This window comes from Watersipora subatra, chromosome 9 (assembly GCF_963576615.1).
Source record: "Watersipora subatra chromosome 9, tzWatSuba1.1, whole genome shotgun sequence".
In the NCBI taxonomy this organism is placed as follows: Eukaryota; Metazoa; Bryozoa; class Gymnolaemata; order Cheilostomatida; family Watersiporidae; genus Watersipora; species Watersipora subatra.
This window is the reverse complement of record NC_088716.1, coordinates 28,833,416-28,849,105: the sequence shown is the minus strand read 5'-3', so window position 1 is coordinate 28,849,105 and position 15,690 is coordinate 28,833,416. Positions and strand designations below refer to the sequence as shown.

Below are 15,690 nucleotides of genomic sequence, written 5' to 3'. Positions count from 1 at the left end.
ATAGAGTGTGTATATTTGTTATGAAGAGAAAAACAAATGGTTCTAGTGTAAAGTTCTTGTTGCTGATGATAAGAGGTTTTCTAGCTTTGTCTATTTCTGATTCCTCATTACTAAAAATGTCAACCAGCATGTCATTCGAAACTAATGTTCTGTTGGCAGCCATTTTTTATTTGTTTATCGGTGAGAAATGCCCTCAGTATTTTTAGCAATATCTCAAGAAGTAATAGTCCATTCAACTTCAAACTTAGAAATTATCCAGCAAACATATTGAATGTATGTATTTTTTAGTATATTTTTTAAAGCCTCTTATGGTGCAAACACAAGGAATATATCTGATACAGATAATGTCTGCCAAAGATGAAGAGAAAGGTCGGGGAACCTGGTCCTCAAGGGTCGATTTCATTTTATCTTGTTTGGGCTACACTGTCGGACTGGGTAATGTTTGGAGGTTCCCTTACCTGGCCTACTTCTACGGAGGAGGTAAATGCTGAACAAATATTACAAAATAGTTACAAAAGTATAATGGTGTAATGGTGCTGTAATGGAGTTATCTTATTTTACCAGCAGAGCACCAAATGGAGTTATCTCCTTTTACCGACAGAACAACATATTATTACTCCTTTATGCAGGAATAGTCAGGGCATGATGCCCAATTAACCTAAAATCCTAAATTCATAAAAAACTTGCAGTTGGCTACCGATGTGATCTTTTTGCAAATCATATTAATCTCTTCTGAGCAATGTGCATAGATTAAATAAATGATACTGTTGATGTCCTTGACATAGTATTGTACTTAACTTGACATGCTTAATTAAAGGAGTATTGAGAGAAAGATATGAGAGTTACATGTATTTATGACAACTATGTGAGTGGGCATATTTACTTCTGTTCGTTTAGCTGCTCTCCCTTCAGATGTAAATATGATCATGTCTAGTAGTCAATACAACCAATTCATCTCATGCAAATAATGTTAAACCGTTGAATATTTATTATGAAAACTAGTACGGCAGCAGTCCTGAGTGCCATAAGAGATTGTCATGTGTAATAAGTATGTTTACAGTTATTTCTTGATGTCGCAAGGTGTTTGAGTGGCACAGTTGGTACTGCACTTGGCATTGGTGATTATTTCAACCAATGTAGTGAATGTGCTAACATGCATTGATAGTTTGGTTATCATAGTGTAGTGGATTAGATCACCGATCTACTGATTAGGATCTACATCAATACTCTGGCGATGCAGTTTTTCATTCCTAGATTTGAATCGCTGTAAATGAACAGACTACAAACTTTGAGATTTTGATATATAGATTTATTAGAACACCATGAAACGATGTGGGAGATAGCCAATAAAACAAACAATTACCATTCTTTAAACAAAAATAATAAAACAGGAGATTAGCATACAGTCAATATTTTGTCAATAGACTAGCTACTAAAAACATTCCAGATACAGCATATGTAAGGTCTCTCTTATCCTAGCGCTAATCGGAGTACAGACTCCATAGCTTAAGAATTCAAATACATGTAAGAGCTGCCTGAACCAATATGATCATAAATACATAGACATCAGCATAATAACCCTCTACTAGTTAAAAACAGTAACTAAACCTTGTGAGCCGTGAATAAAGGTATTTCATCGTTCATCTTGTTCCAATCGCCTAAATAAATTTGAAAAACCGAGAGCAATTTCTATTGCCATTCCAAAGCACAGGACCTCACTTGACCGATAAGTTGGGCGGTAATAGGCGAGGTTAGAGGCCAGTTGGAGGACCATGTGATGTTGAAAACATGCGCTGAAATTGTGGGATATTGTGTGACTATCTGAGGCTTCCCTGTGATTAGCCAGTAATATGCTGGCTTTGAAAGCCAAGAAACTGGCTAACAGGACTCGCTATATTTAGACAGCGAGTCTGTGCTCGATGAGCCTTGTGAGGAAGACCAAAACTTGTGAACTGTGCTAGTAAGTTGCTGTATTCTTCTTTTTCACTGACGAGAAAACTTCAGCGCGTGGTGGTCTGGGCAGACAAGACCTTCGTGTAGCAGCAGAGGCTGTTTAGCAATTACTGAATTGCACACAAGTGTTAGCTGTAGGATACTGGATTGCACACAGGTGTTAGCTGTAGGATACTGGATTGCACACAAGTGTTAGCTGTAGGATACTGGATTGCACACAGGTGTTGGCTGTAGGATACTGGATTGCACACAAGTGTTAGCTGTAGGGTACTGGATTGCACACAAGTGTTAGCTGTAGGATATTGGATTGCACACAGGTGTTAGCTGTAGGATACTGGATTGCACACAAGTGTTAGCTGTAGAATACTGGAATGCACACAGGTGTTAGCTGTAGGATACTGGATTGCACACAGGTTTTAGCTGTAGGGTACTGGATTGCACACAGGTGTTAGCTGTAGGATACTGGATTGCACACAAGTGTTAGCTGTAGGGTACTGGATTGCACACAAGTGTTAGCTGTAGGATATTGGATTGCACACAGGTGTTAGCTGTAGGATACTGGATTGCACACAAGTGTTAGCTGTAGAATACTGGAATGCACACAGGTGTTAGCTGTAGGATACTGGATTGCACACAGGTTTTAGCTGTAGGGTACTGGATCGCACACAGGTGTTAGCTGTAGGATACTGGATTGCACACAAGTGTTAGCTGTAGGGTACTGGATTGCACACAAGTGTTAGCTGTAGGATATTGGATTGCACACAAGTGTTAGCTGTAGGATACTAGATTGCACACAAGTGTTAGCTGTAGGATACTGGATTGCACACAGGTGTTAGCTGTAGGATACTGGATTGCACACAGGTGTTAGCTGTAGGGTACTGGATTGCACACAAGTGTTAGCTGTAGGGTACTGGATTGCACACAAGTGTTAGCTGTAGGATATTGGATTGCACACAGGTGTTAGCTGTAGGATACTGGATTGCACACAGGTGTTAGCTGTAGGATACTGGATTGCACACAGGTGTTAGCTGTAGGATACTGAATTGCACACAGGTGTTAGCTGCAAGATACTGGATTGCACACAGGTGTTAGCTGCAGGATACTGGATTGCACACAGGTGTTAGCTGTAGGATACTGGATTGCACACAGGTGTTAGCTGCAGGATACTGGATTGCACACAGGTGTTAGCTGTAGGATACTGGATTGCACACAAGTGTTAGCTGCAGGATACTGGATTGCACACAGGTGTTAGCTGCAGGATACTGGATTGCACACAGGTGTTAGCTGTAGGATACTGGATTGCATACAGGTGTTAGCTGTAGGATACTACATTGCACACAGGTGTTAGCTGCAGGATACTGGATTGCACACAGGTGTTAGCTGCAGGGTACTGGGTTGCATACAGGTGTTAGCTGTAGGATACTGGATTGCACACAAGTGTTAGCTGTAGGATACTGGATTGCACACAGGTGTTAGCTGTAGGGTACTGGATTGCACACAAGTGGTAGCTGTAGGGTACTGGATTGCACACAGGTGTTAGCTGTAGGATACTGAATTGCATGCAGGTGTTAGCTGTAGGGTACTGGATTGCACACAGGTGTTAGCTGTAGGGTACTGGATTGCACACAAGTGTTAGCTGTAGGGTACTGGATTGCACGCAGGTGTTAGCTGTAGGGAGTACTGTATCTGCGTGAGGGTGACTGTAGCTATTGCCCTACAGCCTACGGTGAAGGCTGGTGGCAAAGGAGAGGTTGGTGTGCCATCGTTGCAGCTTGGCGCTGGTAAAACATTTTTGTTGTTTTGCCCATAAGAGAAATATAATTATTTTTGATTATCCAAGAGCCTATTTGCAACCATTCTGAATGTTTTTCAGCCTTGTAGTTCTAGCTTTACAAATCATTATTGTTTTTAGTGATATTTCTGATACCGTATGCCTTTGCATTGTTACTTATTGGAATGCCAATGTTCTTTCTGGAACTTTCCCTTGGACAATTTACCAGCTCTGGTCCACTAACATGCTGGAGGATGGCTCCTATAGCGCAAGGTAAACTTTGATACTGTGGTTACACGGTAACTAGTACCATAGTACCACTAGTACCTTAGCACTAGTTACCATAGTATCTAACTATACATACCTTAGTAATAGTTACCATAGTATCAAACTATACACACCTTAGTACTAGTTACCATAGTATCAAACTATACACACCTTAGTACTAATTACCATAGTATCAAACTATACATACCTTAGTACTAGTTACCATAGTATAAAACTATACACACCTTAGTACTAGTTACCATAGTATCTAACTATACACACCTTAGTACTAGTTACCATAGTATCAAACTATACACACCTTAGTACTAGTTACCATAGTATCAAACTATACACACCTTAGTACTAGTTACCATAGTATCAAACTATACACACCTTAGTACTAGTTACCATAGTATCAAACTATACACACCTTAGTACTAGTTACCATAGTATCAAACTATACACACCTTAGTACTAGTTACCATAGTATCAAACTATACACACCTTAGTACTAGTTACCATAGTATCAATGTGTTTTAAATTGCAATCGTTTTTACATTCTGCTAGTAATTGAGATTCTACCAACTACCATAACATTATGTTGATATTTGTTACAGGAATAGGGGCAGCGATGCTCGTCGTGTCAAGTGTACTTGCGGTATATTATAACATGATCATAGCCTGGGCTCTTCACTACCTGATAGCGTCATTCAGTGCACTTCCTTCATTACCTTGGAGATATTGCAACAGAAAATGGGCTACTATATGTGAGTTATATTAAATATGGAAGCACGTAGACGATTTTTACTTAGACACATAAGTACATGCACAGCCTCCAAATGCCTCGGTTAAGTTCGCTCTTATTTACCAACAGTTTTGTCTAGTTATCTAGGTAGTTTTTCTCGTTACCTTCGTTTTTTCATGACGTCATTCTATCGTTGTCCGCCATCTTTATGGACAAATTTTATCGTTAAAAACATGAAGCTTCTGCAATTAGTTACTGCAAACAATGCTTTTGTTTTTATTTTAGTATCAGAACAGCACCGAAAATACTATTAATAAAAAAATGACGATCGTTTTCTACAAAGATGGCGGCTTTTCCGTGGACGAGCGCATGTGCTAACAGGGTGATGACGTAAAAAACGATAGTAATGGTTCAGTCGCTGTACATTCTGTGCTCATTAGTCAAACTCGTTGTTGCTCAGTGCCGAAACTGTGCGTGATGACTTCATGCTGACCCGCTGACTCTATTGACAGCTTCTTTGATACTTGACATGAGTGATTGCAGCTGAAGTATGCAAAAAAGACAGCTTAGGTAATTATTGCAAGTTTTTGAATTCTGTACTTGGTAACAATAATTTTGACTAAAATGTATTTTTTCATTAATTAAATTATGTAAAAGGAATAAGTAACTCCGAAACTAACTTTTTTCACTTATTTTTATACTAATATAATATTAAAGAAGATTTAAGCTAATCTATAATTCGTTAGAAAAAGACTCAAGGTTTTCAATAACTATGTGAAACTAAACAGCTTTACAAGAATTAACCAATGATATACAGCCCCCCAGCACTGTATACGTATATCTGTATAGATATATACAGTGTATATATATATACAGATATACCAATGATATGGGGGGGGCTGTATATCATTGATTTAACACTAAATTCACATTCGTCCTTTTTTTGCTCTCTTTTTAATATTAGTAATTTGCATGCCATATAGTTGGTATGTCATAATATGATGTCAGCTAACATTGTTTAGCTATGGTCATTTGGTGGGTTAACTATGCTCATTAGTTGTGGTGTATCACATCCTATTTCATCATGTTGTTTTTATCATCCTATGTGAAATGTGTCCTCAGTTAATATCCCAATGTTGTCAAGAATAGTCTACTTGTATTCATTCAATATATACCGTACTCAAGCATAATACATTGAGTTTCTATATACGCATCAATTTGACATGGCGTCGTAGGCAGGATACGAATACCACAGACAAAATTGTTCAGAAAATAGTAAAATATCACCAAGGATATATTCAAGTCAAATATCAAGTATGGCGACTGGAGTGAGACATCCTGACCCGCTGGATTTCACCAATGCTCAGGAAAGCTGGAGCGATTGGATCAAACGATTCCAAAGATTCAGACAAGCCAGTGGACTAAATGAAAAAAGTGCCAGCAGACAAGTAGACACTTTAATCTATGTAATGGGAGACGAAGCAGAAAAGGTTTTCGCACAACTGACAATATTAACACCATCTACAGAAGAAGCAACAGCCAACCCAAGTAAGTTGTATGACAATACAGTTGAAGCGTTCAACAATTACTTCAATCCAACCAGCAATACGCTTCATTATCAGATTATTTTTGGCAGCTGTGTGCAAGTTATGGGACAAACGAATGAACAATTCATCCGTGAATTGTATGAGTTAATCAGTAAGTGCGGATTCAGTCCAGAACAACAAAATATTATGCTAAAAATGAGATTACTGGCTGGAATGGAGGATAAAGCTCTTTCGAGAGAATTACAACTTGATGCAGATGTAACTGTGGACACAATTAAGGCAAAAATGAGAGCAAAAGAGACTATTTTACGAAATCAGCAATTGGAGTTAGATGGAGAGAAAACAGTGGCTTCTCTCCAATGGCGAAGCAACCCGACTACCCAAAAGTCCCTGGTTAGGGGTCTCAGCAAGGGTGAATCTGACAAGAACAGAAGCAGTGCTGAGCCTGATCGCTCAAGGATGCCGACGCAAAGTGACTTTATCAAAAACTGTAAATACTGTGGAGGGTCTCATGCAATAAGACGATGTCCCGCGTACGGAAAGAGATGTAAAAACTGTAAGAGATTCAATCATTTCTATTCTGTTTGTCAGTCAAATCCAAGAAAAATGCATGCTGTAGATGTTTCTAATGAGCACGAAGAGCGTGAGTCAAATGCTCAATATTTGAATCTAGATACATTATGTCTTTTTGTACATGAAACAAAAGCTGCTGAATGTAATTCTAAGTGGTTGATTAAACTCAGAGCAAATAACCAGACATTTGAGGCTAAGGTTGACACCGGGGCAGAGGTTTCGGTGATGTCTCGTACCACTGCTAAGAGTTTGGGCGTAACACGTGTTAAAAAATCAACTGCAGTTGTCACAGGCTATGCTGGAAAATCAATTCCACTTTTGGGCACTGCAGAGATTGCCATTTCGGTTGTGCATGCTGGCAGACTCAGAAAATGCAAGGAAGTGTTTTATGTGGTTGAGCAGAATTCCCAAACACTGTTAGGAATGCCTGCAATAAATGCTATGCAGCTGATAGCCAACATAGGCCAGGTAGGTACTCAAGCTCAGTCAGGTGCGAGTGTGATTGATAAATATGAGCATGTGTTCAATGGTCTAGGTAAGTACCCTAAACCTATTACGCTTCAACTCAAAGAGGGCGCAGTTCCTAAAGCATCACCACCGAGAATGGTGCCAGACAAGGTACGTAGCAAATTAGAAGCTGAACTTAAACGGATGGAAACAGAACAAATTATTGTTCGAGACAACAATGCATCAGAATGGCTTAGTCCATCAGTAATAGTGAACAAGCCTGATGGCTCCATCCGGCTGTGCTTAGACCCTCAGTACTTGAACTCACAGCTGGTAAGAACGCAGTGCTGCTTATCCACTCAATCAGAAATATTTTCCCGCATACATGGGTCTAAGTACTTTTCATGTCTAGATGGAAAGCAAGGTTTTCACCAGCTCGTTCTTGATGAAAAGTCATCTAAGCTGACATGTTTTATAACACCATTTGGAAAATTTAAATACCTGAGATTGCCAATGGGCATCACTAATGCACCTGAAATTTTTCACCAACTGATGGTGGACTTGCTGAAAGGTATTGCCGGTGTAGAAGTGTACATTGATGATGTGCTGATTCATGCTAAAACTTTAGATGAACACGATGCAAGGTTGGAAGCTGTTCTGGAGCGCCTTGCAGAAGCTGGCATTACTTTGAACAAAGCAAAAAGTGTTTTTTGTCAAAAAAGGGTTGTTTTTCTGGGCCATGAACTATCTGGGGAAGGTATCTGTGCACACAAGGACAAAATAGACACTATACAAAATATGATGGTCCCACAAAACAAACAGGCTGTTCAATCTTTTCTTGGCTTTGTGGGATATTTGGCTAAGTTCATAAACAATCTTTCGGAAATGACCATGCCTCTGAGACAATTGTGCAAAAAGGGTGTCCAATTCATGTGGGAAAAGCCACAGCAGGATGCATTTGACCAAATAAAAAATGCTGTTTCTCATGCACCTATGCTATCCTACTATGACACAAACAAGCCAATTGTGGTTTCAGCCGACAGTAGCGCACATAGCTTAGGGGCTGTTCTGATGCAAGAGGGTAGGCCTATTGAGTATGCGGCCAAGTCTCTCACTGAGACACAACAGAGATATTCTCAAATTGAGAAAGAACTTTTAGCAATTGTGTTTGCATGCAAGCGATTCAAGTACTATTTATGGGGTAGGGACACTGTTACTGTTGAGACTGATCATCAACCTCTATTAGGATTGCTAGCTAAGCCTATCAGTGAGCTGTCTCCTAGGTTAGCTCAAATGCGGTTGGAAATACTGACCTATCCAGTTACACTAGAGCTCAAGTACACACCAGGCAAAGACATGACAGTAGCTGATTTGCTATCTCGCACGTGCCCACAAGGCATTGATGCATATGATGATTTAGGTGCGGACCCATTGTTACAAGTGTGCCAGGTGATAATTAGCAGCGATGATGCAATGAGGAAATACACTGGGGCTACTCAGTGCGACAATGAGCTTTCTGTAGTGCTCAAATACATTAGACAAGGGTGGCCAAATGCTCGTAAATCTTGTTCCAGTCTGGCGCTTCCGTATTACAATTATAGATATGAGCTGTCAGAGGTAAATGGCTTGGTAATGTATGGTTCAAGAGTTGTCATTCCTGCATCCCTTAGAACTGAAGTGTTGCAAAAATTGCATGCGTCTCATCAGGGGATAACCAAGATGTTGCAGAGGGCACAGGGTAGTGTTTTTTGGCCGGGTTTGAGAAAACATGTGGAGGATAAGTGTATGTTGTGTGATGCTTGTTTGCGCACTGCTAGAGAAAGTAAGAAAGAACCACTGATCCCAATGGAAATACCACAATACCCATTCCAAGCGCTGGGTGTTGATTTGTTCCATGTAAATGGAAATAGTTACCTTATGGCAGTAGACTACTTGACTAAATGGCCCATTGTTAAGGCCCTGAGACAGGCAACATCTAGTAGGTGTGTGATACAGGCTTTGAGAGAGATTTTCGCTGATTGGGGTACTCCAGAGAAATTGATAAGTGATAACGCCAGTCAGTTTACATGCTTAGAGTTCCAACAGTTTTGCTCACAATATTGTGTAATGCACAGGACCAGCTCTCCCTTACATGCATCTGGTAATGGCCAAGTTGAGCGCACTATAGGTACAATCAAGGCAATGATGAAAAAGTGCATGAGTGCAGGTGACAATTGGGTCGATGGGTTGCTGGCTATTAGGAACACTCCCATAGCAAATGGCTTGCGATCACCCGCTCAGTATTTGCAAGGTAGGGTGCTACGGGATAAAATACCAGTTGCTGCTAAACAATATGCAGTGCAGCCATATGACTTAATGAAGCTACGAGAGCAGTTGGGTGAGCAAAAAGAGCGAGACAAGTTTTACTTTGACAGTCGGGCTGGAAACGAAAAGATGCAGTTGAACAAGGGGCAAGATTGCTATTTTAAAATGGCCAATGGACCGTGGGTTAGAGGAAAAGTAGGTAGTCAGGTAAGCGAGCGTTCATATCTGGTCAGAAAGGCATGTGGGACAGAGTATAGGAGAAATCGAAAAGATATTCGTAAAGCTGGAAAGGTAAGTGAGAGTGATGTGTTTAGTGATGCAGGTGAGGTAAATCTGGATGGTGAGGAGGTAAGTGCTAAAGAGATGCCAGCAGTGGTACCACCAGAAAATATAGCTGCCCGAGATCCCCCTCGTTCTCCGCGACCGCAACGTGAACATAGGCTGCCATCCAAATATAAGGATACAATTGTTTACTTCAAATAGCTGGTACTTGCTCTGAAAAATGCAATGATTCATGAAAAATCCTGCACAATTTCATGTGACATTTTCAAATTATGATATTACTTGTCTAGCTACATATGCATGAAGTTTTATGTCATATATATTATACTTGCTTAACATATTTTATGGCTAATATGGCTTATTGCTACTATGCATGGAGTTTGCTATCATATATTATATCTGTAGTAGGGTAGATCGCAAGCAGCATGAACAAGTTCATGTGTTATTTTAGCTTCATTTTATCTTTAGCTTACAGACACCATTGCTTAGATATTGTTTGGATTGGGTGGATATTGCTTTTGAATTTTCTCACAACGCAACCAACCACAAGTCTTATTTTGGTAAAAAAAGGAGATGTCATAATATGATGTCAGCTAACATTGTTTAGCTATGGTCATTTGGTGGGTTAACTATGGTCATTAGTTGTGGTGTATCACATCCTATTTCATCATGTTGTTTTTATCATCCTATGTGAAATGTGTCCTCAGTTAATATCCCAATGTTGTCAAGAATAGTCTACTTGTATTCATTCAATATATACCGTACTCAAGCATAATACATTGAGTTTCTATATACGCATCAATTTGACAGTATACAAGGTAATTTTATGTTCAAGAGAATTGAAACAATTCAGCAAGCTCTAGTCTATTAAATTGCATATTTTATGTTTCGCCTTTTTGAAATGTTTATACAAGACAGTTTTCACTAATGCCATTTGATTGCTATCTGTAGTATTAGTAATTTGTATGCTATATACGTATTTGTCTGGCTCACTTGAAGCCTGTTTAAATATACTGTTCATTTATTTGAAAGTGTTGATTTTACAATCACCATGAGCATTTGATAGTGATATGAAGACAGCTACAGGTTTTGTTACCAATAGCAGACAACTCCAACAAGCTGCTAAAAATATTTTCTGTTCTTCTATTCTTGATTCTTATTTGTGCTATTTTTAAAGAATACCTTTTAATTAAATGTGCTGTTTTGTGTTAATACTATTATTAACTATTATACTGTTAATACTATTATTAACTATTATTCTGTTAATACTATTATCAACTATTATACTGTTAATACTATTATTAACTATTATTCTGTTAATACTATTATTAACTATTATACTGTTAATACTATTATTAACTATTATACTGTTAATACTATTATTAACTATTATACTGTTAATACTATTATTAACTATTATTCTATACTAAAAGGTAATGCTAAAATTTAATTTAAAGGAAATTGTGTGAGCAAAGGCTGAGAAACAATTTTACTTTTTGGCCCCTTTCTTAGTTGGATCCGGTTAGGATTCGCCTATCTTTATAATTATAAAATATTTTTTACCAGTGTGAGCAAAGCTCGGCAACTTCTGTATCTTACCTGAACCATTGCAAGCATTTCCTCGCTGCCACTTATTCTATTGTCTAATTCTAGAGCTTTTATCTGCAGGATCCTTTTAAAAAAACCTTTTTTCTGTTTTTAATGTTTTTGTTTTTTTATAGTGAAAGTTAGTTTAATCATTAAACTGAAAAGGAAGTCAAACTCCTTTTGGCACCATCTGAGAATAACTAGCAATGGAAGATATTAGATATACAGTATATACCTAAATATTTGTATATATCGACTACACAGTGAGATATATGGGAAAGGCACAAATGTGCTCTTGCTCTCTGTATGTGCTGCTCCCATTTTATATGCTCGCTAGCGGAGCAAGCTCAGCCAGGTCAGTCTCTTTTTTCGTCTTGTCCATCACCATCTGCAGTCTGGCAGAGAGTCGCTTGGCTTGGACACAAGGCCGGCTGCGAAAATTTTTTCCCAAACAGTTTTACCTACGGCAGTAAAATCTTGGCTTCTGATTGGTTCACAGATACACGTGTAGTGAATATTCAGGCCCTAAGCAATGTCCGACGTATTATTCCAAGATATAATATACTTATATAAAAGTGTTGTTGATTCTTCAAGACATCGATATTCTCTTCTTTAGATAAATTGCACTGAGTTGAACTTGTAGTAGTCGCCCCCACTGCTCAACAACAATACAGGTAAAGATTAAACTAATAGCCAGCGCAGCTATGCTTCGCGCGCTGTACAGTACACACACACACACAGTATACATACAGTACACACACAACATAATAGAAGTCCACGCGTGCGAGCAGTACTACCTTCAGAGCTTATAACATGAATATTCAATGCGGGTATACCTGTGAACCAATCAGGAGCCAAGATTTTACTGCGATAGGTAAACCTGTTTGGGGAAAAAACTTTTGCGGGGCCGGCTGGCTCCCACCACAAATCAGCAAATTTTTTGTCATTGCCAGGCCACCTGCCACTTGCTGGAGAGTTGCTTGCCAGCAAGTGGTAAGCAAATCTCATCACTTCTCATCTACTATATAAACGGCAATCGTTGTCTGTCCGCCTTATAGAGTACCGTACTTTTCGGACTATTAGCCGCTACTAGGTCTCTAGGGCACATTAACGGGAATTTCCGGTTAGTACACGCCTCTATACATACGGTAACCTATTCATCGTTTGCCGTTTTCACACAAAAATAACGTAATAAGTACAATTCTATGGCTTTCCTTTAGCTTCATGACACGCGATGCTTTTTTATCCTTGATGTATTAGGGATACTTTGTTTTCGGTAAAACGATATCGACAATAGACTCTCTCGATATTAGAATTTGGCGATTAAATTTTATTAACTCTATGAAACACGATGTCGTTTTTGTGAACCTCTATTTCTGGCTTTTCTTAAGGTTCAATTGCTAAATCGGTGTTAAGGTCACTACTTTTCACGCGGACAATTGCACCATCTTGAGTAGGAATAGCATCTAGATTCTCTCACCTTTGATCAGACAAAGACAATACAATATTTTATTTTTACATAACATATCGTCGTACCAGTATCGTCGTATTCAGAGTTTTGATGGATAGCTGTTGGTGGAACAGTAACCTTTTTATACGCACACTTCTAAGCAAGAATTGTTATTATTAATTCAACATATTCACGAATTTTAATTTGTTTTCTCAGTTCGTATTAATTGCATCATTACCGAATCATCTCATATTGTAATCGTGGCAAAACAGACTCAATTTAGCTATTACTTTCTAATTATTTCACTGTTACATCTAAACCATTTTATAGTTGTTTTATTTTTAAAATTTATTTGACCTGCACGAAACATTTTTCTTATGATATGAAGTTTAAAAGTTGTTTGACAAAGTAAGTTTGAAAACCTTTACAGTTGTTTTAGGTAGAATGGCAAATGTTGTTATATGTTGAATACAAATCAATTTTCTGTTCAGTTTTTTTTATTACCCGGGCAACGCTGGGTTGTACAGCTAGATGTATTAGCTTACACATCTTTCCGTTTAAACCTAACCAATTAGTTTTTCGTAATTAATTTCACATTTTGAGATTACTTAAAATGTGTACACATTTGTAAGATTACTGTAAGATTTATCGTGTAAGATTGCAAGTATATTAGTTATTTTCCACTCTCTTATATTTACATACATTTACATACTTTGAAAAAAAAAAATATATATAGATATATAAATTTAAATTCTCTTATTAAATTTATAAACTTCTTATGACTTTTGAAGTTTATAATATAAGTTTTTTAAAGTTGGTTTCATCGTTGTTATTATTTCAACTTGCTTTCTTTTAAACATAGTTTGAGTATCGTGTTTGAAGTTTAAACATTGTTCATTTTCCTATCACTGTTATTATTACTTGATTAGTTTCCATTCTTTATTATTAATATTATTATTTTATTCAACCATTTTTGGCAGACATTGTTCTAATAAAATTTAAACTGCAAAATACTATGATATTCTGTCATATTGTTTAGTATCGTCGTATTCAAAGAATTGATGGTGGGACGGTAACCTTTTTATACCCACACACTTTTATGCAAGAATTGCTACTATTAATTCAACATATTCATGAATTTTATTTTGTTTTTTCAGTTTGTATTAATTGTATCATTACCGTATCATCTTTTATTGTAATTGTTGCAAAACCGACTTAATTTAGCTATTACTTGCTAATTATTTGAAATTTACATCTAATCCCTTTTACAATTGTTTCATTTTTTTTAAATTTATTAGACTGGCAGAAAACCTTTTCCTCATGATATGAAGTTTGAAAGTTACAGTTGTTTGACAAAGTTTGATAAACTTTACAGTTGTTTCTATTTTCTCTCAAATTATTTTAACTACACAAAACACTTTTCTCATGCTGGGTTACCTATCATGTTTTCTCATGTTACCTATGTAGTTTGAATGTTAGAATGGCAAATGTTGTTATATATGTTAAATACAAATAGATTTTATGTGCAAAGACTTTTTTATTACCGGGGTACAAGTACAGCTTATGGTGTGAAATGTTGAAAAAATACTTTACCGAAGTTGTTTTCTCGCCTTGGAGCGGATTAAAATTTACATTATTTTATTTCAATGGAAAAAATTGCTTTGGATCTCGAACAACTCGGTTTTTGAACTACTTTCTGGAACTGATTATGTTCGAGAACTGAGGTTCAACTATACGTATCAAAATATATAGGTCGCTGAAAGTTATGAAATTTTAAATTTACATTGGTTTGAAAACCTTTACAGTTGTTTTATTTATTTTTAAATCAGTTGTCCTGCACAAAACCTTTTCTTCAAGATATGAAGTTTGAAAGTTGTAGTTATTTGAAAAAGTTTGAAAACCTTTACAGTTGTTTTATTTTCTTTTTTAATTTATTTCAACTACACAAAACACTTCTTTCATGATATGTAGTTTGAAATTTAGAATGGCAAATGTTGTTATATGTTAAATACAAATCAATTTTGTGTGTAAATACTTTTTTTACTACCCGGGCAACGCCGAGTAGCACAGCTAGGCTTGAGGCCATGGCCTCACTTGGGGATGCGCAGGAGACTTTTTTCGCCCTGAGTACAGCAAGAGTCTCCAGGCACGGCTTTCCGGATGAATGAGTTGGCGAGTGCGAGGCGATTGATTGCAAAGCGATTGAGTGCTAGGCGATTGATTGCGAGTGCGAGGCGATTGGTTGCGAGACGATTAGTTGCGAGTGCAAGTTGATTGATTGCAAGGCGAGTGCGAGGTGATTGATTGCAAGGTGAGTGCAAGGGGATTGAGTGCGAGGCGATTGATTGCAAGGCGATTGATTGCAAGGCGATTGAGTGCGAGGGATTGAGTGCGAGGCGATTGATTGCGAGGCGATTGAGTGCGAGGGGATTGAGTGCGAGGCGATTGATTGTGCGGTGAGTGGGAAGTGATTGCAAGACGAGTGCGAGGCGATTGATTGCGAGGAGAGTGCAAGGCGATTGATTGCGAGGCAGGTGCGGGCTGATTGATTGCGAGGCGATTGTCAACTGCTCGGCGGGTAAAGACTAGTCAGCCGAGGCGGGGGCTCAGCAGCAGAAGTACGTGATCGTCAACTGCAAATATAGACGGGTATGAACGGATGCATGAATCTAGACACATGAATCTAGAATATTTACTAGATTTTACACGCATCTAGCTGTAAAACACATTGCAGATTTCCATTGTTCTGCCCAACATTGACATG

General features: G+C 38.1%; 1 protein-coding gene across 1 annotated transcript in view; it reads left to right on the top strand.

Annotated features, from left to right (window-relative positions):
• Positions 1-344: 344 nt before the first annotated feature.
• LOC137404955 (sodium- and chloride-dependent neutral and basic amino acid transporter B(0+)-like) overlaps positions 345-15,690 on the top strand; it is a 43,786-nt gene continuing 28,440 nt past the window's right edge. Inside the window, exons 1-3 of the mRNA XM_068091182.1 lie at positions 345-480; positions 3,866-3,997; positions 4,609-4,758. Coding sequence (XP_067947283.1) covers positions 345-480; positions 3,866-3,997; positions 4,609-4,758 — 418 coding nt within the window. The remainder of the gene's footprint in view (positions 481-3,865; positions 3,998-4,608; positions 4,759-15,690) is intronic.